Source organism: Triplophysa rosa, linkage group LG1 (assembly GCF_024868665.1).
Source record: "Triplophysa rosa linkage group LG1, Trosa_1v2, whole genome shotgun sequence".
In the NCBI taxonomy this organism is placed as follows: Eukaryota; Metazoa; Chordata; class Actinopteri; order Cypriniformes; family Nemacheilidae; genus Triplophysa; species Triplophysa rosa.
This window is the reverse complement of record NC_079890.1, coordinates 27,738,958-27,764,881: the sequence shown is the minus strand read 5'-3', so window position 1 is coordinate 27,764,881 and position 25,924 is coordinate 27,738,958. Positions and strand designations below refer to the sequence as shown.

At 40.2% G+C, this 25,924-nt stretch overlaps 1 protein-coding gene across 1 annotated transcript in view; it reads left to right on the top strand.

The window, feature by feature from the left end:
* The window catches only part of si:ch211-186j3.6 (neural-cadherin), a 247,063-nt gene that overhangs the window by 99,354 nt on the left and 121,785 nt on the right, over positions 1-25,924 (top strand). Inside the window, exons 4-7 of the mRNA XM_057335388.1 lie at positions 471-675; positions 4,345-4,456; positions 7,193-7,442; positions 23,646-23,788. Coding sequence (XP_057191371.1) covers positions 471-675; positions 4,345-4,456; positions 7,193-7,442; positions 23,646-23,788 — 710 coding nt within the window. The remainder of the gene's footprint in view (positions 1-470; positions 676-4,344; positions 4,457-7,192; positions 7,443-23,645; positions 23,789-25,924) is intronic.

The following is a 25,924-nucleotide window of genomic DNA, read 5'->3' as shown; positions in this document are numbered from 1 at the left end:
TTGAACAGAAATATTTTTTCCGGGTGTACATTGCTTGTTACAGAGCGAATTATTTTTTTTTTCCACATTTCCACAAGATCAATATAAGCCTCTGGCAAATCCCTTCCCTGCTTAACCTTCCATTTTCTTCTCTTTACATTATTCCCCCAACGCACAATCCTCTGCCTTTTTACATTTTTTTCTCTCTTACTTTTCACTTCCTCTGTCATTATGACTAAATGCATCCACAGAAAGTGGGTTTGAAAATATAAAAGGCTCCTACTAAGTGCATCTTGAAAGTTGGTTTGATTGAAACAGTTGTGAAATTTATGTGCCACAGATGGCCAATTTAGCTCAAAAAGTCCTTGGCGCTGAACACTTAGAATTGTATTTATCTTAAATTTACTGATTTTGCTCATTGTAGAACAGGTCAACATTATGCTCTCTCGCTCTCTCTCTCTCTCTCTCTCTCTCTCTCTCTTCTCTTCCAGTTTCATAGTCACTCCAGCAATGTCCTTTCAAAAGCTGCCAATAACGTACAGCCTTCTCATCAATCCCAGCAGTCTTTTCAGCATCCATCAGGAGACGGGGGAGATCAGTCTGACCCGCAGTGTAGACTATGAAAGCGATCAACACCGTTATCTGCTGCTGGTGAGGGCCAGTGAGAACCAGGACAGTCTCAGCAGTGCTGCGGAGGTGAGTGTCAAGGGTTTACCAGCAACTGGCGTGTGTTTAAAAATATTTATCTTCCTTTTAAAGGTGCCGTTCCCCGTGATGCCAATTTTCAAATTTTAGTTAGCGTATAATGTAGCTGTTAGAGCATAACGATATCTGCAAAATGATAAAGCTCGAAGTTCAATGCCAAGCGAGATATTGTCTTTAACAGTATTTGCTTTTCAAGGACTACAGAGAACGGCTGGAATTGGACTACAGCCCTTTATTTCTCGGATAAATGATTTCAGTATTCCGAGTTTTTGAAAAACCTCCGCCCAAAGGAATACGCCAAAAAAGGGGCGAGGCCTTCCTTAGAGAAGAGTAAGAGCCGCTGGAGTAGTGTTTGGTTATCAGAGATTGTGAACATTTGACTGAGCTGCGCAATTAATTACCTACAGCTGGTAATAAGAATTGAGCTACACACATTCTAACATAACCAACGGTCAAATAACAGCTTCCATGACTTTAATATCAGCCGTGAAAGCTGTTCTGTGTAATACACTGATATTGTGTGTGTGCGCATACCTCTAAAACACTTCTATGAAACGTCCTTTGAAGTCCTTCTTGCAAATGTCTCCTAGTCAATCTGCTTGTTTTATTATCCAATTCGGGTCCAATATAAAAAGGCAAAACGCTTCTGTTATTAGTGTTAATTAGTATAACTGGTCTGGTGCCAATCGGGCCAGTGTCATTTACCTCGCCATAGTTGGAAAAAAAATGCGATCTCTAACAAAGATTGACATTTGCACTAGCAGACCTCCGTTACACTTTGATCTATCCGCATGTTTTTAAAGGGGTCATATGACAGGGCTAAAACTAATATTGTCGTTTGTGTTAGATGTAATGCAATGTGTCTACACGATTTAAGGTTGAAAAACTCTGTATTTTCCACATACCGTGCATGTTTGTATCTCCTCTTTGCCCGGGTGTGGATACACGAGGCGTTTCAGGCAGGTCTGGGTGAGCATTCGCTTTTAGGTAGAATGCATCTTTTGTTCCGACACTTTAATTTTTGCAATTTTATGTGTCTAATACATGCATGGGCAACTTATAACACACCAAAGACACAGAAAAACACGTATTCGCTCCATATGACCCCTTTAACTGATGAAGTGAAGTTGACGCTATTGTAACTGTTTATTACTAAAAGCCAAAGCTTATGAATACACGTGCACTGAGAGGGGGACCGACCAATCACAACAGCCTGAGAAGCGGAAGCTCGCTGATATGGTATGGGTGGGACATCTTCAGACACACGCTCTAAGCGGGGAACCAATTACGACCGACTGAGTCAGCTTTACCAATCAGTGCGTTGGTAAATGCGAAGGAGGGACTTCCGATCATTTTGTGAAGAGAGGGACATATTTTACGATGTCTTTACGCACTTTTAAGCGCTTTGAAGTTTGGATGCGTTGCAATCTATGGAGAAGTCAGAAAGCTTCCAAAACTACAAAAATGGAGGTCTAGCGATGTGAAACTACTTGAGTGTGAGTAATTAATTGAAAAATTGTACTTTTTGGGTGGAGGTTCCCTTTAAACTTACTGTAGATATTGAGTCCCACCAATAGTTTTTAATGGAATTGCTTCAGTAGGTACAGTACATTATTTGCTACATGGTGCTCATTTTATCTGTACTTTACCTAATTATTTTAACTGTTATATCAGCTTGTTAAAGAATGAAATTAATGTTTGCAGTCTGATGGTGTCTCACAACAGCTCCGACGTCAATTTGGATGGCAAAAACATGTCAGTCTTGTAGTACAGTGACAGGAGGAATAATTAACTGCGACATAAAGAAACTTGACATTAGCTAAGCATTAAAAAAACATTAGAAATGAAAGGATTTGTGAATGTAATAAATATTTATAGTATACATTTTTATAGTATTTATAAATTCAAGCATTCAAAGCTGAGATCTTTAACTTTTTGGGATAAAAAATATGATTAAGTTATTGCGCAAGTACATATAAATCAGTTAACTCATAATGGTATGCTCCTAATAATGATTTAGAAGTTGCGTTGTCAGGTACAATTTAACGATTACGTAACGTGACCTTAATTTTATGTTCAAACAGAGATGGCGACAGAGTGGCAAAATACACACAATACAAACAGGAAAATGTGAGCTAAGAGTCATTTTAATGCAAATGTTAGATCTGAACACCATTTGGCCTTTAATTAAGACATATACTGTAGATAATAATATTCAAGTTATTTATGCCTTCAACTGATATTACAGTAACTTAGTCTAAAAGAGATGAATGAGAGGGTTGCGGCACTGTGGGAGATGTAAGGACAACAATTTAGCCGAAATCAAAGAGATGCCCAGCAGTCCTGTTCATGCCTCTTACAATAACATTACCGTGGAGGACACAGACTCTTCTCATCAAGGCTTGATCTGGGCTGCTCGGTGATCCATGCATCTGTCCTGGCCTGAGGCGGGCTGGCCAAGAACCCAGCTTTTGGCCGGGGAATGTCACTTAACAATGCCTGCCACGGTTTTTCTAAGAGGGAAGAAGAAAATACAAAAAAAGATTGGCAGACGCTCTTGACTTCAGTCCCATGAGACACTGTTCAGAGAGAAATTGTGCCTGTTGCATTTTTTGCATTCAGCCACACAGCAGCCCGTCTGTCAACCTGAAATCACTCTCTCCTCACATCTCAGTTTCAGCATCCCTGTGCGACTGTATCAAAGCACAAACGCCAAGCAAACAAAACGATCGAATTAAAAAATTACTGAATTAACAATGTGTAAAATGTAACAGAAAATCGATTATGGTCATAATCTTAGTTTAAAATCTATTTCACAGACAATCTCCAGTCTTTCAGGCTGCAGCGAGGCTCCTCTGCAGGGTCTTAATATGGCACCATAAGACATTTAAGACAGATCAAAGAGTCTTGGTGCAGTTTTTCTATCAACAGAAAAATAAGCAATCTGGTTTAACCACAGGGAGTAACACTTTTAAGACTTATAAAATAAGAGTCTGAACAGTTACTCGGATGATCCTATATGACTACTGTCTCCCTCGGGATTTTTTATTCCGTCCTGTGCTTGTCTTGGTTCAAACTTATATAAAGGCATTTTATTTCATGCGATTCTGGATTATGGTCTCAGTTAGTTTCTCAGTTAGAAATATGAGTAACATTGTGATCTGTCTCTTCATTTTTGACCGTTTTCAGACTACTTCTGTCTATTTTCATCTCTCCGGTGTCTGAAATTGAAGTGTGGAGGTTATTAAAGTGACTTAGTAACTGCCAGGGAGCTTGAGGAACAGTGTCAGGGAGAAAGCACTCAAACTGTGTTTTTCCTCCTCCAGACAGCAACTTTCAGATGAATTCTGGTGCCCCTATGAATCTCCCTGATGCTTCTGGAACAAATAGGGAATGTGCTGAAAATGTCTATGTGATATTCACATGTTCAGTTACGTAAGAACATAACTGCTTAACACCAAATCTTTTGCAGAATTAGAGCGAGTTAGACCAAACTGGTTTAGTTATAAAACGTATAAGATGTAGCTTTTTTGTTAATTTTTTTTTTGAAACTTTTTTTTGAAACATTGAGTACAGTCACTTTAATGAACTGCTTTCCACTTCCCTTGATCATAATTCAAGATTTGGTCATAATTCAGAACTGGTCCATTTTTTTATCAGGTGCGAGTAATCATCACAGACGAGAATGACTGTGTCCCAGAATTCCTGCAGTCAATTTACAGTAAGGACGGTGTACCTGAGACGGTCACCACAGCAACGTCACTCCTGCAAGGTATGTTTGAGAATTTCATTAATATGCATTATTGCTTCCACCTGAAGGAGATCTCACATAAACACTAGTATGGCCAATAATGGCCACATAAATAATACCACGATAAAAGGCCACTGTAAAAATGTGAATAGATAAAGGTGTAGTTAAGATGTGCAATAAGTATGTGATAATCAAAGACGTGATTACAAAAGCACTTATTATCTTTCTGGCACCTTTTAAAAAAACCTGTCAGACTGATAATAAACTGTGTAAAGCCAAATCAAGTGCCATATTGACACATCGTGTGGTTGTGTGCGCAGGTTGCACTGAACGAATTGTGTGTTTGTGTCGTCTGAAACTGAGGCTACACTAGACCAGGGGTTCCCAAAGTAGGGGTCGTGATCCCCTGGGGGGGTCGCAAGGCCGTGAGGGCGAGGTCGCAAGATGATTTCCAGAAAACTTTTTTTAATCAGAAATAGCGTATTTTATCAATAAGTGTAACAAAATATACAAATATTAGTATTAGTTAAGTTGGAAATAAAACCATACAAATAAATAATTCCTTCCCCTCGATTTTTCCCCCTGAGGTGATTACGCCACATTAACGCATTAGGTGCGGCAAGTCAATTTACAGCACCACGTTAAACATTCCCATAAGTTTAGGATATTTTTATTTGTCGAAATGAAACGTTGGTTAATATTGACCAAAGACAACGCAGGGAGGCCAGCGGAGGAGGGCGGAAAAGCGCCGCAGTCAGAAAGGCCATCAACCTCAGGTACGAAAAGAGGCACATCCATCAGCTCTCGAATCAGTTTGATGAAATTTGACCATCTAGTAATAGTTCATGGTTTATGTAAAACAAAACGTAAAGTAATGAATAAATTACTATAAAATAATATTATGTTAGACTGTGTTCTTTTGTGTTGTCATTATGCGTGTGTTTGGATAGACCTAATAAGTGCACAGTTGCTCGCAACATTTGAATACTTAAACCACCTCGGAGGATAGTGGGGGTCTCGAGTCACTGGCACTGTTATATTGGGGCTCGTGTGCTGAAAAGTTTTTCACACACACGCGTAAACAACAAGACAACAGGAACGTTTTTGTCTGGATCTACCATTCTGTTTAACACCACCTTTGAAGCACACCTTCTCTAATGTGCCCTTTCAAGTCTCAAAATTGCACATTCAATCTGGAGTCTATGTACTAACTCCTGAGAGTGCACTTGCGAGACAGAATGGAAAACACATGCCCTCAGCTGATAAAAGGAGCTTTTATATTCTCATTAAATGTTAGACAACCACAGCAAGTATAAAACTATCATAGAAAAAAAGTGATGGACAAATCAACAACTGTTGGGGACAGACCAACTGCATGTGTAGAAACAATGCCAAACATGGGAGAACAAAACAAACAAATGCTAGGAAGCCATCATGAGAAAGCTGCTGGTGTGGTGAATTGGCAGACATTTTAAGGGTTTAACACAAAGACTCTTGGCAGAATGGAAAAGGTGATGCGGCGAGGTGTACAGCAGATGTGCTAGCTGTGATTAGCAGGTGCACGCCAACCAGCATCTGCGCACCCGCTCTGTAGTCTTCATAACAATTATTGCTGCCGAGCATGAAATATCCTGCTTGTTCCAGTTAGAACTATTAATATCAACAGAAGCAGGACTAACTCCTAAGGATGTGGATATTTTGTGGACATTTATAATGTAATGTTTGTTAGGTTTTATCATTGAAAGTACACTTTAATATCTATTTTTGATAGATTAGGACTCAGTCAATGTCTCATCCAAAAATGGAAATTCTGTCATCGTTTACTCACCCTCTTGTCATTTTAAACCTGTATGACTTTCTTTCTTCTGCTGAACACAAAAGAAGATATTTTCAAGTATGTTGGTAACAAACAACAGCGGTACCCATTGATGTACCGACACAAAACAAAAGCAAGTCAATGGGTAACGCTGATGTTCGGTTACCAACATTCAAAATATCTTCTTTTGTGTTTTGCAGAAGAAAGAAAGTCATAAAGGTTTGAAATGACAAGAGGGCGAGTAAATAAGATAAGCTAATGCCTTGAATAAAAGACCCAACAAGCTGCTTACTTCTGAGCACTTTTTGTGCTCTTTCCTAGATTACAATTTGACAGCTTCTAATTAGTTCAATTTGAACAAATAAATAATATTTATTGCATTGTCCCAATTAGCAAAATGCCAGATGCCATTGTTTTTTTCTTATTTTCCCCCTCTGCTCATCTTTTAAATAACTCTTTTATAACCTCCATAAAAACCTGATTCATTCTGGCTTTAATGTGATTCTGGCTTAAAACTTAGAACATACAATTCAGCAGAAATCGTTTTCCTCTCCCCAAACTGCAGAAAATCTTGAGAAATGTTTATCTCACTTTTTAATCCATTAGATTTGGTTGTAGGCACTAGCAAGTGGGTTTTAAAAACATCTACTATGTATGCACTACTTCCTCTGACCTTCATCTGAAACCGGTTCACAGCTTATTAAATGACTTTGCATTCTACTGTAGTTGTCAGATTCAATAAGACTCACGGCTTTGGATCTTTTGATTGCCATTCATGTATAACCAATCTAGTCATTCGTTTGACAACCGCATATGCCCGTGCTATTTACACAGAGAAGCTCAAATAAAGATTGATCTTATTAGCTATACCTATCTACAGTATAGTGCGACTGCTTGGTTTTAACACCCACCTCTTTCTCTCTCTTTGTCCTTTCTTACAGTTTCAGCCAGTGATTGCGATTCGGAACAGAACGCCGATATCACGTACTACACTCTAATTCCAGATTTCATTATTTCGGCCCATGGCACCATATTCCCAGCAGGCCCTTTGGATTACGAGAGACTTAACCATCTGTATGAGTTTGTAGTGATGGCAGTGGATAAGGGCGAGGTGCCCCGCACTGGTACAGCCACCGTACGTCTCCGTATGGCCAATGTCAACGATGAGCCTCCGGAGTTCTCGCAGCCTGTGTGAGTTTTTTGTATCTATCATCTACTCTCTGCCGCATGCCAGGACCCCGATAACACAATGTGTTTTTTTTATTCACAGCTTGTAGCCGTATTAACAGCAGACTTTTAAAAGAGTTAAGATAGTGTTATCGGGCTTAACAGTTAACAGTTTAATTAATATAAGTTTTCCCTAAAGCACTTCCCTGCATATTTACAATGTATTACCATGGCTTCATCCAAATTAGCCGCCAGTATCTCTCACTTCTCACAGTTTGCTAAAACCTTTCGTTTGTTAAATTCTCAAAATGTGTCTGTGTGCGTTTTATGGTTTGAAGTGTAGTTTGTCCACAAATGTGCAACAGATGTGAAACAAGGTATTGACAACAACATATTTAGATTACACCAATGCCAACAGACGTTATCTAGACTGTGAATAACAAAGAATACATATAAGAGACAAAATACAACAACCAATAGTAAATATAATGAGTATAAAAATATAGATAATAATAAGTTAGAAATCCACCAGCTGAACACCATTAGTTCAATAGTCCTGCTTTGAAGTGAAGTGTCATCTTCCCTTAAAATTATTACAGCGCATCAAAGAAATCTTGATTCGGCAAGGATGCTCTCTAGCATCTTCCAGATGGCCTTGTAAACATACTGTGGGACAGGTGAGAGGTATCTTTTATTGCTGTTCTTTACACCTCTCAGAGTAGATGTCTGTAATAGTGGGAAGATACAGTAGATCTTGTGATGGACATTTGCTGTACTCACGGATGGGCTTGTCTGGTGATGCAGCTGGTCTGGGCACAGCTATAAAGGCTGGATTAAATCTCACTTCTGGATTTGTACAATGCTTTTATACTCTACAATGTGTGTCTTGAGTTGAGGCTGTTTTTGAGACAAATGAACCTTGCCTGGTCTATGTTGTAGGTCTATGGTTTTAAAGGTGCAGTGAACTGGCCGTTTTTATTGTTTTATACTATTGTCTGATGTCTACTTATGACGCTTGTGTGGTTTTTACATTCGAAAACATCAAAATCAACAAGTAATAGGCTATTTTCTTCCATGGTTTTGAGGCCGGCTGGAGAAACGCTCGGTTTTTAAGGGCGGGCCGCATAGAAGACTTGGAAGTAAACGCCCACTGCTATGATTGGATAGCAGCTTGCGTAGCTGACTTAGTTGGAGCCTTCTGTGGATTTGGTTAGACACGTAACGTTACGTAACTTGATTTTACTCAAATTTACGGACTTATTTCCTGGATGTGATGGCAAGGCTTTGCGTATAGTTTGTATAGCCTGTAGTTGTATTGTGTTTAGTGATATATGACCGTACATGTCAGCATTTAAGACCCGCGAACCGGACAGAAGATCACCGCGATCGCGGGTCTGAAATGTTATAGTTTTCATGATAAATAAACAAACGGTAGACTCCCGGCCAAAATGATCCAGCACCAGAAATAATATCAAAACACTTCAAATCAGCCTCCATTATTCGCAAACGGTGGATAAAACCTTGAAAAATGATATATGAGCCCGCCAAATCACAGAGATGCCGATTACAATTATTACAAATGACTAGAGGTCTCCAGGTAATACTATCAGGGCATATCAAGCGATCTCTAACAAAGCAATAGTGACGCATAGTACAAATATGTTTTACTCACATAAGATTGCTGCACCATTCCTATCGGATCCAATATTGACGGCACAGCACTGCTTTTTAATTTTAGTCTCTCCGCAAAGACTTGTTCAAGGAATCCGCGTTGAAATGAAGCAAACAAACGCTCAATGTTTTCCCCACGTGAGCTGGAACGTTTTTAAAAATGAACTTCAACCACGCATTCCTACAGTCGTAATCCGAAGGAAGGTTATGCAGTGACTGTGTTCTTCCACAACCATGCACTGCACATTATTTTGCGATCTTTAACGGTATGATGGTTACACTCGCTCTATCTGATTCCTTGCAGCTTGTGTTCAGTACTGTCATGCGCGAATCAGTGGGCAGGGTTCGAGAAGTAGGCGTTGATATTCTTCTGTGGAAGCGGTGTTCAACCTGTCTATGTCATAGATAGGTGCATTCCAGAACCTGCCGTTCACTGAGCCTCGTGTCAATAACAGTTGTTATTTCAGTGACAAGGGTGTTTTCAGTTCTGACACTTACAGGATGTTCGCTTGAATACGATTCCCTCTTATATAACAAAAGCTCAGGTTAAAATTGTGGTCCTAGTTCACTGCACCTTTAAAGTGTACCAAATACATTAACAATACATATTGCAACTTTACAATATTTTACTATTTAGAAAAGTGTCTTAAAGGAACAATACGGCATTTAATAGGATGATCTATTGACGGAAATGCAATATAATATACAAAACTATTTCTTCAGAGGTGTATAAAGACCTTACGTAATGAACCATTAAGTTTGTAATACCTTAGAATAAACTGTTTACATCTACATACAGAGCGGGCCTACATACATTGAATTCGCCGCCATGTTTTGTACAGCAGCCCTAAACGGACAAACAACTCTATAACACGCGTTTCCTCTTCCTCTCCGCTGCGGTATCGTGGTGAAACGGATCGCGGGATGATCCGTGATACGTACGGATCGTGCTCTCCGGTGCGGAATGCATGTGACTCGCAGATTAACTGAAAGTTTATTCATCATTGAGTAAAAGAGTAATATGCGCCCTCGCTCTCTCTCTCTTAAGTAACGTTATCTGAACGAGTACAATATTAAAGCGGTTCCAGATAAACAATGACGCTCAAAACTTCTCCGTCACACAGCTAACATTACAACAACAGCATATCTTGGTATGTTAGTATGTTACTCACATGCTGATCCGAATCAAAGCAACCTCCTCGGGATGATTTTTAGACGATCTTTCTCTCCAACGTCTCTCTGCTGGAAAGTATCTCCATAGATATCTGTGAGTATATCTGCTAAAAGCCTTAGTCCTAACGTGTCTCTGCTGGAAAGTCTTTATAATATTAACACAGGTCCTAGCTCCTGCCTGACTTTTATCCTTCTTTTTAAACTTAAAATCCACAAACCTTTTATTTTATGTAATACATAAGACATGGCTCTTTCTACAGTCCTTCTAATGCCCGCAAAATCTCTTCCCTGCTTCAACATGAGAACGACATCTTTTTGTACTGTGGTGGCCACCGTCGTGTTTGAACTGAGCGATTCGTGGCAAATCTATAATACAACGCTAGTGGCCACTGTTAATCAAGAACTGCGCCTTTAAATGCAGGATGGGTGATCCTGTCCAGAATTTTTTTGTCATGTTGGTTGGAAATCTCTTAACATCCTGATTGCAATCAAGAAGTATAGTGGTCAAATAATATTTGTATAATTATATATTGTCTGTGAAAGGCGTAGGACCAAAAAACGTTTGCCCAATTAAAATGTTCCGGCCCGAACGCTGTGATTTTTGATTGCGAATCGCATAGAGGATGGGATTATAATTTCAGTGCTAGGAGGCTAAATTTATCACCTTTCCAAATCAACCACCCCACCTTTAAGTCAAGCAAGCCAAAAAATAGCAAATAGCATGGAAGTTCTCCTCGTTCCACTGCCACATGTATAAACAAAGTACCTAAATAATTACACAACAGATATTTTAATCCTATGTAATTCAGCAACATGGCATTAATGAAAGTGAAAGTGACCTATTAGTCAGATATGGTGACCCATACCTGAAATGTGACCTCAGCATTTAACCCATCCAGAGAGTAGTGAACACACGCACAGCAAGTGGTGAACACACGTACCCCCGGAGCAGTGGGCAGCTATCACTGCAGCGCCCGGGGAGCAAGTAGGGGTAAGGTGCCTTGCTCAAGGGCACCTCAGTCGTTACCCGCCGGCCCTGGGAATCGAACCGGCAACCTTCTGGTCACGAGTCCGACTCTCTAACCATTAGGCAATTAGTATTCTAATAGAATATGCAAATTAAGGTTATTTTAGTTTACTAAAAATAAAACTTTGAAAACGTTCATGTTCATTGAAATCAAATAAAATATTGACCAAAAAAATTTGGGAAAAACTTAACTCAAGGAAATATTGAAATGTTGCCTCAAAAATAAACTTAAGTAAGTTTAAAGCAGTAAAATGTATTAATCTTATATAGCAACATTAAAAACAAACCAATAAATTATAGAATGACAAAAGTATATACCAAAATTGCTTAAACTTGAACTAAAATTAACACAAAAACTAAAAATCTAAAAATAAAAGCTAATTTAAAATATGAATAAAACTAAAATCAAAACTATAACTCTGATGCAAATAGAGGGATGCAGGTGTTGAATGATAGACAGAGGTTATGGCTGCTCTTGGACTAAACAAATAGCCCGGAGTCTAGCTGTCTTGCTTCTAATTATTAACACCCTTGGGTCAATTCTCCTCAAAAAAGACAGAATTACCTCTTGCGTGTCTGAAACAGAAGGCAATTGACTGCTTTGTCTGTCTGTTATTTAACAATGTTTTACATCCTAAGGAAACAGATTGCATTATGTTGCATTTAATACCCTCAAAATGTCATTTCCAATGTGAGGATATGCAAGATTAAGATAGATTACTTCTATTTGTTATGAATATTAAAATAATGAAACAGTTCATGCATTTCTCACAACCAACCAGAATAGTTTGCACCCTCTATGAACTGTCACGAATCGGGGATGAGAGACACGGATACACAGACAGAGGACCCAAGTGCAGACAGGGTAAGGAGTAAACTAGACTTTTAATAAATAACAAAACATACAAAACAAAGACCCACGTGGGGGTAAAATAAACTGTAAACATGACATATAACAAGAAATTACTACACTAAACTAGAAATAACATCTATTACATACAACAAAAGACTAGGCTACACTTAACATGACAAGAACTCACCCACACGAAACACGACAGAGTACAATGAACCGACACAAGACAGAGAACACAGGGGCATTAAATAAAGGGACAAATCAAAGGGGAACAGGTGTGGGGCATGAACTAATGAACAGTCAAAACGAGGGATACAAAAGGGCGGGAACACAGACAAGGACCGGAGAGAGTATCGAAGGCCGACAGGGTCAAAATGACTCTCTCCACATAAAACAAGAGGTTCTATCATGGTTCTGCCACTAGGTCAAGAAAAGCAAGACAAGGTGGGGCAGAACCATGACAGAAGCCCCTCCTTAAGGAGCAGCATCCTGATGCTCCTCAAGGAACAAACAAGACTAGACAGACTGTGACAAAAAACATAACTATACAAAACACGACCAAAAACGTGATACATAGAAAAAAAAGTCCAAACAAAGACATGGCGCCGGCACGAAGGCCGGCTGGACAGCACATGGCGCCGGCTGGACAGACAGGCGCCGGCTGGATGGCCAGCTGGACAGTACATGGCGCCGGCTGGAAGGCCGGCTAGACAGTACATGGCGCCGGCTGGATGGCCGGCTGGACAGTACATGGCGCCTGGCTGGATGGCCGGCTGGACAGTACATAGGCGCGGCTGGAAGGCCGGCTGGACAGTACATGGCGCGGCTGGAAGGCCGGCTGGACAACACATGGCGCCGGCTGGACGCTGGCCTGGACTGGAGCCGGCTAACGGCCTGGGCTGGACATGGCCGGCTGAGACAAGTAGCGGGCGCTGCGCAGGCGAGCTAAGTACGGCACGGCTGGCCACATGAGAAGCGGCTGGCCCGAAGCGTGAGCCGGCTGGACTACATGGCGCCTGCTGAGGCCGGCTGGACGTGACATGGCGCCGGCTGGATGGCCGCTGGACAACACTGGCGCCGGCTGGATGGCCGGCTGGACAGGACATGGCGCGGCTGGATGGCCGGCTGGACAGGGCGCCGGCTGAGGCCGGCTGGACTGGACATGGCGCCGCTCGACGGCCAGGCTGGACTGGACATGGCGCCGGCTGGATGGCCGGCTGGACAACAGTGGCGCCGGCTGGAGGCCAGCTGGGAGGCCGCTATCACCGCTGGGCAGCCTGGAGTCGACAGACAGGACAGGATGTCGGCGGCTGGGCAGCGCTCTCTGGCAGCTGGGCAGCATCTCCGACGGCTGGGCAGCGCTCTCTGGCAGCTGGGCAGCAAACAAGGACAAAACAACACACAAACAGAGTCGACTCGACAGGCCTGGGCACCAGCTGGGAGGCCGGCAGGGATCTGCAGGGGAACAGGACACCGGCGGCCTCAACCCTGGAGGGGAATCCGACGACCTCAACCCTGGAAGGGAGCCGGCGGTCTCGATCCTGGACGGGGTTCCGGCAGTCTCGACCCCGGAAGGGAGTCCGGCGGTCCCGACTCTGGACTGGAGCCCGGGGCCTCTACCCTCGAAGGGAGTCCGGCGGATACAACCCTGGAAGGAGTCCGGCGGCATGACCCCTCCCGCTGAGATCCCCTGTCTGCTGGGTCCAGAATTGGCTGATCATTCTGTCATGTCGGGATGGAGACACGGATACACAGACAGAGGACCCAAGTGCAGACAGGGTAAGGGGTAAACTAGACTTTTAATAAATAACAAAACATACAAAACAAAGACCCACGTGGGGGTAAAATAAACTGTAAACATGACATATAACAAGAACAAGGACTTACTACACTAAACTAGAAATAACATCTATTACATACAACAAAAGACTAGGCTACACTTAACAGGACAAGAACTCACCCACACGAAACACGACAGAGTACAATGAACCGACACAAGACAGAGAACACAGGGGCATTAAATAAAGGGACAAATCAAAGGGGAACAGGTGTGGGGCATGAACTAATGAACAGTCAAAACGAGGGATACAAAAGGGTGGGAACACAGACAAGGACCGGAGAGAGTATCGAAGGCCGACAGGGTCAAAATGACTCTCTCCACATAAAACAAGAGGTTCTATCATGGTTCTGCCACTAGGTCAAGAAAAGCAAGACAAGGTGGGGCAGAACCATGACAATTAACGCTCTGAATGTTGAATAAGTATACTGTAAAAATTAAAGGTTCTTTGAGGAACCATTTGGGGTTCTTCACATTGCCACGCCGGCGGAACCCTCAGGGGAAACTCAAGGCACCGCTTAATGAAGGGTGGTTCTCTGAGGAACCCTCAAGGCTTCTTGGGGATCCCATTTATTAAAATGGTCTGGAACCATCTTGGGTGCTTCAAGGCACCATTTCACAGTTTATATTTGCTATTCACAATATTTTAATAAGCACAAATACTAAATCAAATACAACAGTTTGTTGATAAACAACAACAATTTACATTGAATAAATATTTACAGAATGGTCAATATTGAACATTACCATTCTAAATTCATGAAACCACATGTATAATTAATATTGTGTTGGTGATATTGTTATAAATGAAAAGTATTTATCTTAACAAAACTAACCAAATAATTTGCCTTAATTTAAAATACTGTACATACAGAAATATTTAAGGTACTTTGTACAAATGTACAATTGTAAAAAAGTCCAGCAAAAAAGTAGACTCTCATAGCAAGGCCTACACCAATGGTAAAGTTGTAATTTGCCAAAAAGCAAATACTTGCGAGCAGAGAAAATAATGCTGTTCTCTCCAAATGGGTTTCCTGCTATTAGCAGGTGGTGTGAGGATCCATGTAGTCAAAGTAAAAATTATTTCTATAGTACATTTCACAATTTTGCATTGCTAAAGTAGATATGTATTTATGGCAAAAAGAGAACAGGAGCTGCGCCTGTTGGCCTTAGGTGTCCCAGGCAGTGCAAGGGTGAGCATCAGGGTGGGCTGGAAGCTGTTGGCCTTGGTTGTCCCTGCGAATAAGACATGGAGACCAAAAAGAGGGATTTACATAACGTCTCATAAAACATTAAATTTAATCATTTAGCACATCACAAATTGGTTTACAAATGTAACAATAAACAAAATATTACAATGCCTGTAAGTCACTGTTTTGGTCCATGGTTAAGGAGTACAATAGGCTATTTATATCAACAACTGTAATAATCCACTTTATTCAGATTTTCCATTGTCAATGAGTATTTTTACATATATAATATAACAAATATAACAAATAACATAATAATGAAAATATCACAATAAATATAATACTTACATTTTTTTGCTGCTCAACTGGAAAATACTGAAAATTATGAGTTAAAAGGATAAAAACAGAACTGAATGATAAAAATATTTAACTACAATTTATGTAACATGGGTGGGAAAACCATTCAACACAAACATCAATAAGTTAAAAAAGAGCTATACATTCACTAAAAGTGAATATAATAGCTAAAAGTGGCTAAAAGTCATTGTTTGTCATTTAACACTGCCCATTTAACGTTAGCCCCACAAGCTTCATCTTAACTTATATTCGTTAGCATCTCGGCTAAAACAAGCGCTGTCTACACTGTAAATAAATGGTTTAAACAGCCAAAAGCGTCCATACAATTAGACGTGTCAGAGTATACATTTATATAAATAGTATATAGTTAGTATATTTAAGTTATTTATATATTTTGACTTTACTTACATCCAATGGGACAGTCGAGAGGTTGTTGCGATCCGTTATTTTGAATTCCCGCCTGTCGCGCGAGCGGAACACCACAGGTGAACACTTGTGCCACTGATGTTTGATCGCAGACGGATCGGCGACATCAAAGCACAGTGAGAGCTATTTGTGAACTGACTGCTCTGTATTCTTTAGAGATGTTATTCTAATTCCGTATTTGTCATAAGGTGATCGATTTGCGCAGAGCTGGAAAAATTTAAACACATATACTAACGAAAGCGCCACATCCATTGATGCTGTGACATTGGGCCAACAGCGCCACAGTACTGTGGAGGGCGAGACTGCACAATAAACACACAAAGAGCAGCTGCAGTTTGTTTGGATGGAAAGCACAACAACGTTTACATTTTCAAAAGATTTCAGTGACTTAGGATCTACTTATAGAATAAAAATGTTTGTCTCCAATTAATTAATACAAATAGTAAGAAATATAAAATAATCAAAAAGCTTGCTGAAATTTTTCAAAATAACATTTAGCCTTTTGTAATCATGTGCATGATTTTAAAATGTGTGTTCACTTAGCAGAGGCCAAAAACCAAACTTTGGACTATTCTTATTCTCATAAAGATACTGTCTTGTACAAGAGATATTCTCCAGGAACCACTTACAAGTTTACAGATCTTACAAGAACCATTTTTTAGAATTTGAGTGTCACGGACGTGGGAGGTGAGGACACGGAGACAATGACAGAGGACCCAAGTGCAGACAGCGGGTAAGGGGTTAACAAGACATTTAATAAAATATAAATACAAAACAAAGACCCACGTGGGGGTAACAAAACAAAACACAAGGGTATAAAACATGACACCAAGGACTAACTACACCTAACCAGACAACACTTGAATTAAATACAAAATAACTAAACTACACTGACAAGACAGGAACTCACCACATATGACACACACACGACAGTACAATGAACCAGCACGAGACAGAAGACACAAGGGCATTATAAAGTGGATAAATCAAGAGGGGACAGGTGCAGGACATGAACTAATTAACAAACAATAACGAGGAGACGAAAGGGCGGGAAAAAAGACGCCACACCGGAGAGTGGAAGACCAACAGGGACAAAACGTCACTCTCCACATAAAACAAGAGGTTCTATCATGGTTCTGCCACTAGGCCAAGAAAAGCAAGACAAGGTGGGCAGAACCATGACATTGAGTTCCTTCAATAACCCGCAAAGCACTTTGAGGTCCCAGTGTAGTGAAAAGGTGACTCCAGAACTTCACAACTGAATATGGGGTTATTCAAGAATCTTCTAGGTTCTTGGAAGAACCACAAAGACTATAGATAGACCCTTTTATTGAGAAAAAGAGCTTTGAAGCACTTAAAATACAGTTTAAGGTTCTTTGAGTACACAACAGGATATTTGAGGCACCTTTTCTTTTTACTCTGTGCAGTAGAAGTGAATGGGTGCCGGTGCTGTTCGGTTACCAACTTTCTTCAAATTATCTTCTTTTGTGTTCTGTGGAAAAAAGAAAGTCATACAGGTTTGAAATGACAAGAGGGTGAGTAAATGATAACAGAGTTTTCATTTTTGGGATGAACTGTCATTTTAATTAAAATTATTTGATCATTTACTCACCCTCGTGTCATTATAAACCTGTATGATTTTCTTTTATCTGCAGAACATAAAAGAAAATACCAACATTGGCAATATTGAGTTTCATTGTATGGACACAAAACCACTGAGACATTTCTCAAAATATCTTCTTTTGTGTTCTGCAGAAGAAAGAGTCACATACAGGTTTTGAACAAAAAGGTGAATAAATGATTTTTTAAATATGTAAAATAAGCCTAGGTCAACTTGGCTAAATATAGCTGTTACAATGCTAAGTCAATAACTCAAACACATCTGCACATAATGTCAGTTTTAAAGATACTAAGATGAAGGTTTGAATTATGATTGGGCTGTGTACAAATTCCAGCAAATGTCCATGCAAAGCCATTAATATTAATGAGCTCAGGCCATTCCATATGGTAGTGTCACAACCTTGCCTCCTACAATCTAAAACTCATCATAGCTTTAATTTACTTACCTAGTTTAGTTATCGTTTGCAATACAAAGACACTCATGCCTCTCACAGTAAGAATATTGGATTGTGGTCATACAGGTGTAAATGTAGTAGGCCTAGTTACTTGGTCCCCAATTTGTCCCAGCACAATCCTTTCATGTCTGTGCCTTTCTGAAACATCTGTCCTCTACTAACCCTCAAACAGCAAAGACTCAATCTCTCCGTCCTACATCATTTCACTGAACAGGATAGCCTATATGTGTCTGGCCTGTAATTGAGTAAATTGCAATGTCTGTCACTGCTGTTTGTTCCATTTGGGCGGACTAATTTGCCCAAGCCCTCCGCTTCAAGGCGCCGGTCTCCTCCAGTACGACTGAAAATGAGCCTTGTCACTCACGCCGCAACGTTTGCGCAGTACATCATTACCAGATCTGTTTACTGGCACCAACCTGACCAAGGACACAGAGCAAGATGGATTGAATGATGTTTATTATGCACTGGCGTGGACTTCTGTTGCCATGAGACATGGTAATGAGAGAGAAGCGGCTATTCTTTATGGTTGCGATTTATCTGATCAGGGAATTCTGAGTAAAAATGCTCGGGAACCCAGTGTCGGCTGCGAATGACGCTTTGTTCTTTTGTGAACGTTTTGGAGCAACAGCGTTTGCTCGTCATCTGTGTTTTGTCTAGTTGATGGATGGCTTTCTAGGCCTCGGCAACTGAAATGTTGTTGACTGGAAATATGATTGATGGCTGACATAATGAGCAGAAGTATCCAGTGAATGTTAAAGAGTCCAGCGCCTATGTTTCACTTGGCCGATTGGTTCATATACAACAAAGAGGCAGCGCTCCGGCCTCCGCTTCCTGTCAGTCAGTTTCACAAGACCCATCACCTGCCTTGTTGCCATGGCGACGGGTTAGAAAATGAGATGTAAGAAAATAGTTTTTTTATGGCTGGCGCGTGACAGGTTTTCTCAAAGGCGGATCTCTAGAGATAGATTTTTAGCGGCAACATGTGAAAACAAGCGCTTTGAGGTATGTGTGTGTTAAGTGCATGCGTGTTTTTACATTTGAGCAAATATGTTGCCGCATGGGAGGAACCGTGTTTGTTTGTGTGTTTCTGAGATTGATCTCAGATCTTCGAGACTTCTAACAGATTACAGGTCGCGGGTGTCAGCACCGGGTGCAATGACAGGGTGAGAAAGTGCAAGCAATGGCGTCTCCATGGATGACACAAATCACCTACATGAAACGCCTGTCACCTTCCTTCTGTTAGCCATCAATCAGCTCTAAACAGTGCGGGATGATGGGCTCGAGCTCTCTTACCCTCCGTCTGTCTCTATATATGTAACTTCCTGTCCTCTGATTGGTGTCCTCTCATCACTCCTAAGCTTTCAGCCCTGCTTATCTTTGTGTTTCCATCTTTCTTTTTGATTTCCATCTCTCTCGTCTTTGCAGTCTTCCATCTGTCTTCGGGTTTCTGTCGTCTTCAGCGTCTCATTCACTTTTCTTCTTTGATATCTGCACTCTTTATCATTGGTGACGGTAACTGATACTGATGTTCTGTTCTATAAAGCCCAGTATTCAGTTGGTTTAAACAAGTGAATCTCAAATAAAATAAAATTTTTGATTTCAAGAATACATTTTTTTAGAGTGTGGCATAACTACAGATGTATATTTGTTATAAAATAACCAATTTTAGTCAAGTAAATTCTTGATTTTTAGTTGTTTTACTTTTTTAATCGACCTTATTTCGGCGATTTACCAAAATCCCATTCAATAACCGCATACACTTTGGAGCGATGGAACCGTAAGTCCTAAAATGCTAACTCGCTTCCGGGTTTTGCATACAAAAATATGTCGTCTCTGAGCCTCCCTATTACAATGGTAGTCAAAAGTGCCCTAATTGTTCCTACTATGGTAGTCAGTGGTGGCCAAAAACTGTTTGGTTACAAGCATTCTTCCAAATATATTTCTCTGTGTTCATCGGAACAAAAAATATATACAGATTTAGAACAACTTGAGGGTGAGTAAATGAAGACAGAATTTTTAATTGTTGGGTGAACTGCCCTTTAAACTTGTGACACCCGTGGCTCTATTGAAAGACTGCTTGTTTCTTCAAGCTTTCTGAGCTTTCTTGGCTTAACCGATGCTGTGATTTTGGGCTGAGGTTATTCAGTTGTCTGACAAATGGCAGGTGTAACATTGTGCTTCTCGGGTAAAGTTGTATACTTCTCTAATCCAGTCATTTAGATTCACACTAAAAAAAGTTGATGAGTGGCTAAGCGAGTTCACTCTTAAATTTAAATGTTTACCTCAGCTCTTGATTTATGATCGCTTCGATTTTACTGAAATGTTACCTTTGAATGCTTCACTGGCTTTGACAATTTGTTTATTTATGAAGCGATTTAGCCAAACTGGCTCTCATTTCATCTTGAAGTTTCATGGAGAAATCAGTATGCATAGCAACAGTTTTAGCACATGAAGATAAAGATGTAATACTTAACTGACTGAATCCAGAACACATCGCTGGTCCAGAATCAGAGCAGATGACCTTTAACCGCTCTGATGGAGCATCGCCATCTTTCTGAGATAAGCGGGGAATGTATTGCACTCCGTCTTAGCAAACAGCCCGTCGGCGGTGCTCGTGTGACATAATTGAAATCTTTGCGGCTGAATAATAACAAGTGATGGCTGGTGAGTATGAAAGTATATTGCGCTCTGTCATTGCTTTAAAAGAAAGCATGGTCGCTGCACAGATGTGGAGGCGATGTTTGTTCTGTCGCCACGAGGTGTAGTTCCATTGACAGCGTTGTTTTGGATGTGATGAAGTGCAAGTGGGGTTTTGGCGAGAAATGTTTAGCGTGAAATGTGTTGGCTTTGTCTGCTCACATCCCCTTGAGAAAACTCCAGTTTAACTGTTTCTATTTTGGAAATCTATCATTACATGTTTGAGGGGCAGTCTAACTCTAATACACCAAATAATGGCTTTTCGGTAGCAATGAAAATTTCCCATGAGTGAGAGTGGGTCTGTATGTGTGTTTGTGTATGTGTATGTGCGTGTATAGTTTTTCTGAATTTCAATTATAGAGAGAATCATATTGATATGAAGTGTACGCTTTAATCTTCAGTTGTGTGTACAGACTAGAAAAAAGGGCAGACTGTCACTCCACATGAATAATACAACACCAACTGATGCTTTTTAAACTTTTTTCATTTGTACAATTATCTGTTGTTATTGCATGTATTTAAATAGATGTTAAATCTGTCAATATAATATCAAACAGTCTCAAGTAATTTCCAAAAATCTCAAGTTTCTTTCACACATTTTAAAACAATATAATATATAGTAGTCAACAGCTGTCAGAATAATACAGTGCCTGACATCAATATGCCTCTCTGACGAACCATTTCATTAACACAGAACCAAAGCTTGAAACTTCGGATTAATTTGCAAACAAATGTAAGAGAGCAAATCTATTTAACAAATCCTTGTAAACTTTCTAAAATTAACAGTGATCTCAGACACGACTGTCATGCTTGCATCTTTGTACAAATAAAAAAACGAATTATCTCTCTTCTAAAACAGGGGTTCCCAGTGTTGTCGCCAGATGATTTCTAGAAATCTTTTTTATTATTAGATATAGCATTTTTTAATCAATAAGTGTAACAAAATATAAAAATATTAGTTACGTTGAAAATTAAAAGCCATCACCCTTTGGAATTTCCTCCCCACTCGATTGTGACCACTGAGGTGACATGTCACATTAACAACATTAGTAACCGCAGTAGGTTAGGTGCAGCAAGTCAATTTACAGCACAATGTTAAACATTCCCAAATGTGCATGCAGGCCGAAAAGTTTGGGAACCCCTGTTCTAAAACACATCTGTCATATTAATTGTTGTTGCATTTATTAAAAATACTCTCAACTCAACTTTATTTATATAGCGCTTTTTACAAAGCAGCTGTACATGAGACATATTGACTATAAGCAAAATGATTAAAGTTGTACCTGCAAAAACAAGAAAAAGTTGAAAACACAGAAGACAGACATACCCACATACAAAACACTCCACACACACAATATGCACACGTACTAACACACACAGACATAGAGACACACACACGCACACACACGCACACACAGCTTTGGTTGACTATCCCCGTGGGGACAGTCCATAGGCGTAATGTTTTTATACTGTACAAACTGTATATTCTATCCCCTATCCCTAACCCAACCCCTAAACCTAAAGATCATAGAACACTTTTTGCATTTTTAAATTTGTAAAAAATATTGTTCTGTACAATTTATTAGCTTGTTTGCCCCTGGGGACCTCAATTTTGGTCCCCACGGTGACACGAGTCCCCATGTGTTGGTGTGTATTCAGGTTTAGGTCCCCACCGGGATATACAAACATGAACACATACACACACACACACACACACACACGTACGTACACACACACACACACACACACACACACACGTACGTACACACACACACGCTCAGTGAGAGCACACATTTAAGATAAAGGAGAGAGAAGCACAGGTCAAATATAACAGACTATAAATTCCTATATGCAATATTAATTAAGTAAAACTTTAAAATTCTAAAGCAGCCCCCAGGAGAACCCAGGCCCAACCAGGGGATTCCAGTTCCCCTCTGGCAAAAGCTGCTGCCTCTGCACAAGCTCCAGAGAGCTTGCACAACAAGGCTAAATAAAATAAATAAACTTACTAATAAAATAAATTATAGTTTAAGATTATCATTAATAATCTAATAGCATTTGAAATTTTGTGGTGAAGACATGTCAGGTGACCGCATCCTTCTTTATCCAGCTCTATCATCTCAGCTCTTGTCAGGTCGCCACTTCCCATTCTCCGCTCTACCATCATGTCTGGCCATGAACTGCATCCTGCTCTCTGTGGTAACCTTGGAACAATGAGACAAGACTGGCTGAGAGTAGAGTACTGTTCTGCACTCTTTGATGCAACAAGTACATCAGTTGTGTTTTTGGTTCCGGTTGATCTAACTAATGCAGCCTAAGCCCTCAGAGGATTTATATTATGGAAGAGTAGTGTATGCAAGATTAAAAAGATGCGTCTTTAGTCTAGATTTAAACTGACAGAGTGTGTCTGCCTCCCGGACAGTGCAGGGAAGACTATTCCAAAGTTTAGGCGCTAGATAGGAAAAGGATCTACCACCTGCACTTGATTTTGAAATTCTAGGTATTACCAACTGACAGGACGCCTGAGAGCGTAATGCACGTGAAGGACTGTAATACAAAAGGAGTTCATTCAAGTATTGAGGAGCTAAACCATGTAGGGCTTTATAGGTAATAAGCAAGATTTTAAAGTTAACGCGATGCTTTATAGGTAACCAGTGCAAGGTTGACAGAACCGGGCTAATATGTTCATACTTTTTTGTACGTGTGAGAACTCGAGCTGCAGCGTTTTGGACCAGTTGGAGTTTTTGTAATAAGCCTGCAGGGCAACCACCTAACAGTGCATTACAGTAGTCTAGTCTTGATGTCACTCTATATACAGTACACACCCACAAGCACTAATATATTAGTTTTTAATGCCTACAAGGTGCTGCACATAGTTTGATGGAATCACTAAGGAAATTTGTGTATGTTTGTAAAAACAGGTATCGGACCTTTGTCTCAGAGGACGCAGGGCCCAACACTCTGGTCGCAACAGTGCTTGCCAAGGACCCGGATGGAGATGGGATCACATACAAAATTACCGCAGGCAATGAGGAGGGCAACTTTGTCATCGACAGTCAGAAAGGTGAGACATCCTTTTCAGATGTACTGTGACTCTTTCAGCTGTTTCACGCTGGTTGAACATTCTCGCTAAGGGACAGTCCAGTAGGACTGGTTTCTTTCATCCTCTTTACATTGTATTGCATCACATTGCACATTAGTCGTTTTAATGTTAATAATGATTAAATAGCGGTTAATAATTAAATTTAGTTTTACGCTAGGATGATCACAGCAAGGCAGCTAATTAAACAAAAGTCATTCAAAGTCTTTGTCCTTGTGCTTTTCATCCTCTTGATGCCAGAGGAATATTATTATTTAATATATGTATGGGCTTTTATGCCTTTTTATTGGGTTGAAAAGAGACAAATGTACTGTAGAGGAAGTGCGTGGATGAGGGAGAATGGGATTGAAACATGATGCAGGCCAGATTCAAAGCTCCTGATTTTTACTATATTTTAAGGATTTTTTTTCACAGGTTACTCTTTTTTGAATTCTGGGAATATAAAGATGATACGAATGTGATGCTGCGGGGAATAGGATTTAAAATCACGTAGGCTGTCTGAGCGTCGTGTTTTAATGTGCCAGAACACGTGTGTTAAGCGTATCGACTGGAAAAGAGGTCTGTAATGGTCTTTATGGGTTAACTGAAGACGCACAATGTTGGTGTGATCATCCGGTAAACTGTGACATCCAGAACGTTAAAGTAAAATTAACAGCAGTGTCTATTAAAGCCAACTGTTAGCAGTTGAACACGTAGAATACCGAGACAAAAATGACAGATGTCAGTTCTAAATAAAATTATTTTTGTTAGAGTTAGTCACAGTTACCTTTTTACAGCTTCCACATCACTAGATCAAAGTTCTAAAGTAAGAGCCTCAGCCTAATTATAAACCTTGTAGGCAGTTTCTTAATCAGTTTAAGTTACAATATCCACAAAACGACAGGATAGCGAGCTCTTTATTTAATAAAATGAGCTGTGTATGAACAGAACAGACACATTGACCACGTTTACATGGACATCAGTAATCAAATTATTTGCCTTATTCTGAGTAAGCTGATATTACGATTGAGGTGTTTACATGAGTGGCTTTAAGAATATACCTTTCATGTTCCCGTTTTACATGTTACACTACATAGTTCGATTAATGGGATACGTCATTACGTCCCTAAGCGACGCCGTTCGACGTTCCCGCCATAATTTCGTGTATCAACAAAAAGTTCGTCTTTGCCATGGTGCCACATACAGTTTTTGGTGTTTCATTTATTTTCTAGAATTGTTGACATCTTTCTGGTTTCCGTTCAGATCAAAAATGTGCTTTCTTGCTTGAAGCCATGTTGTTTGCCGTAAAACAAAACGGCTGTCCACTGCCGTGCGTGTGTGTAACCTGTCGCAAAGTGCGGCGAAAAATCCTACGCGCCGGTAATAGTGCGATTAAGGTGTGTACATGTCTATACCGCACTTCGATAATGCGACTAAAATAGGAGTACTCCACCCGTCTTAATTCGATTTGTGTTTACTACGATTATGAGTTTAGACGAATTAAGCTAATCAAAAAGCTCTGTTTACATGGTCCATTCTTAATCAGAGTTTTGTCTTAATTGTGTTAATATCGGATTATTGTTGTCCATGTAAATGCTTACATGTGCACCAATAATGCGATTATTTCCAATAATCAGACGAAGGAATCGCAGTAACATGTTTAACATGACATGAGCAAACTTCTTCACACCCGTTTACATGCAGTTTAAATTATTCCGATTATTTGCAATAATACAAAGTACAAACGATGCTCTCGGGTACAGTAGGCGTTACCCCTCTGTCGTTTGAATATGTTCGCGTGAATCACGTCAAAGGCTAAATGCCTTCCTCCGGATGTGTTTCATAGTTATTAGGTGCTAAGTACAGAAATATAATGAAAATGTCTCAGCGTTTGTGTACGCTGTCATTGTGTTCGCGCTGTTTTTGTATGAAGATAAGGAGCAGAGAATGCTGGCAGCGAGTTGTATTAACAGTAAAACTTTAGAATGTCATGTTAACCATGAATTTGCACTTAAGGTGCGTGACAGAAGCGCACACGCACCTTGGTCAGTGCAGCATAAATGTGATTAATTAAGGTGTTTACATGCCTTCTTATTGCGATTAAAACCAGCGTATGTTACT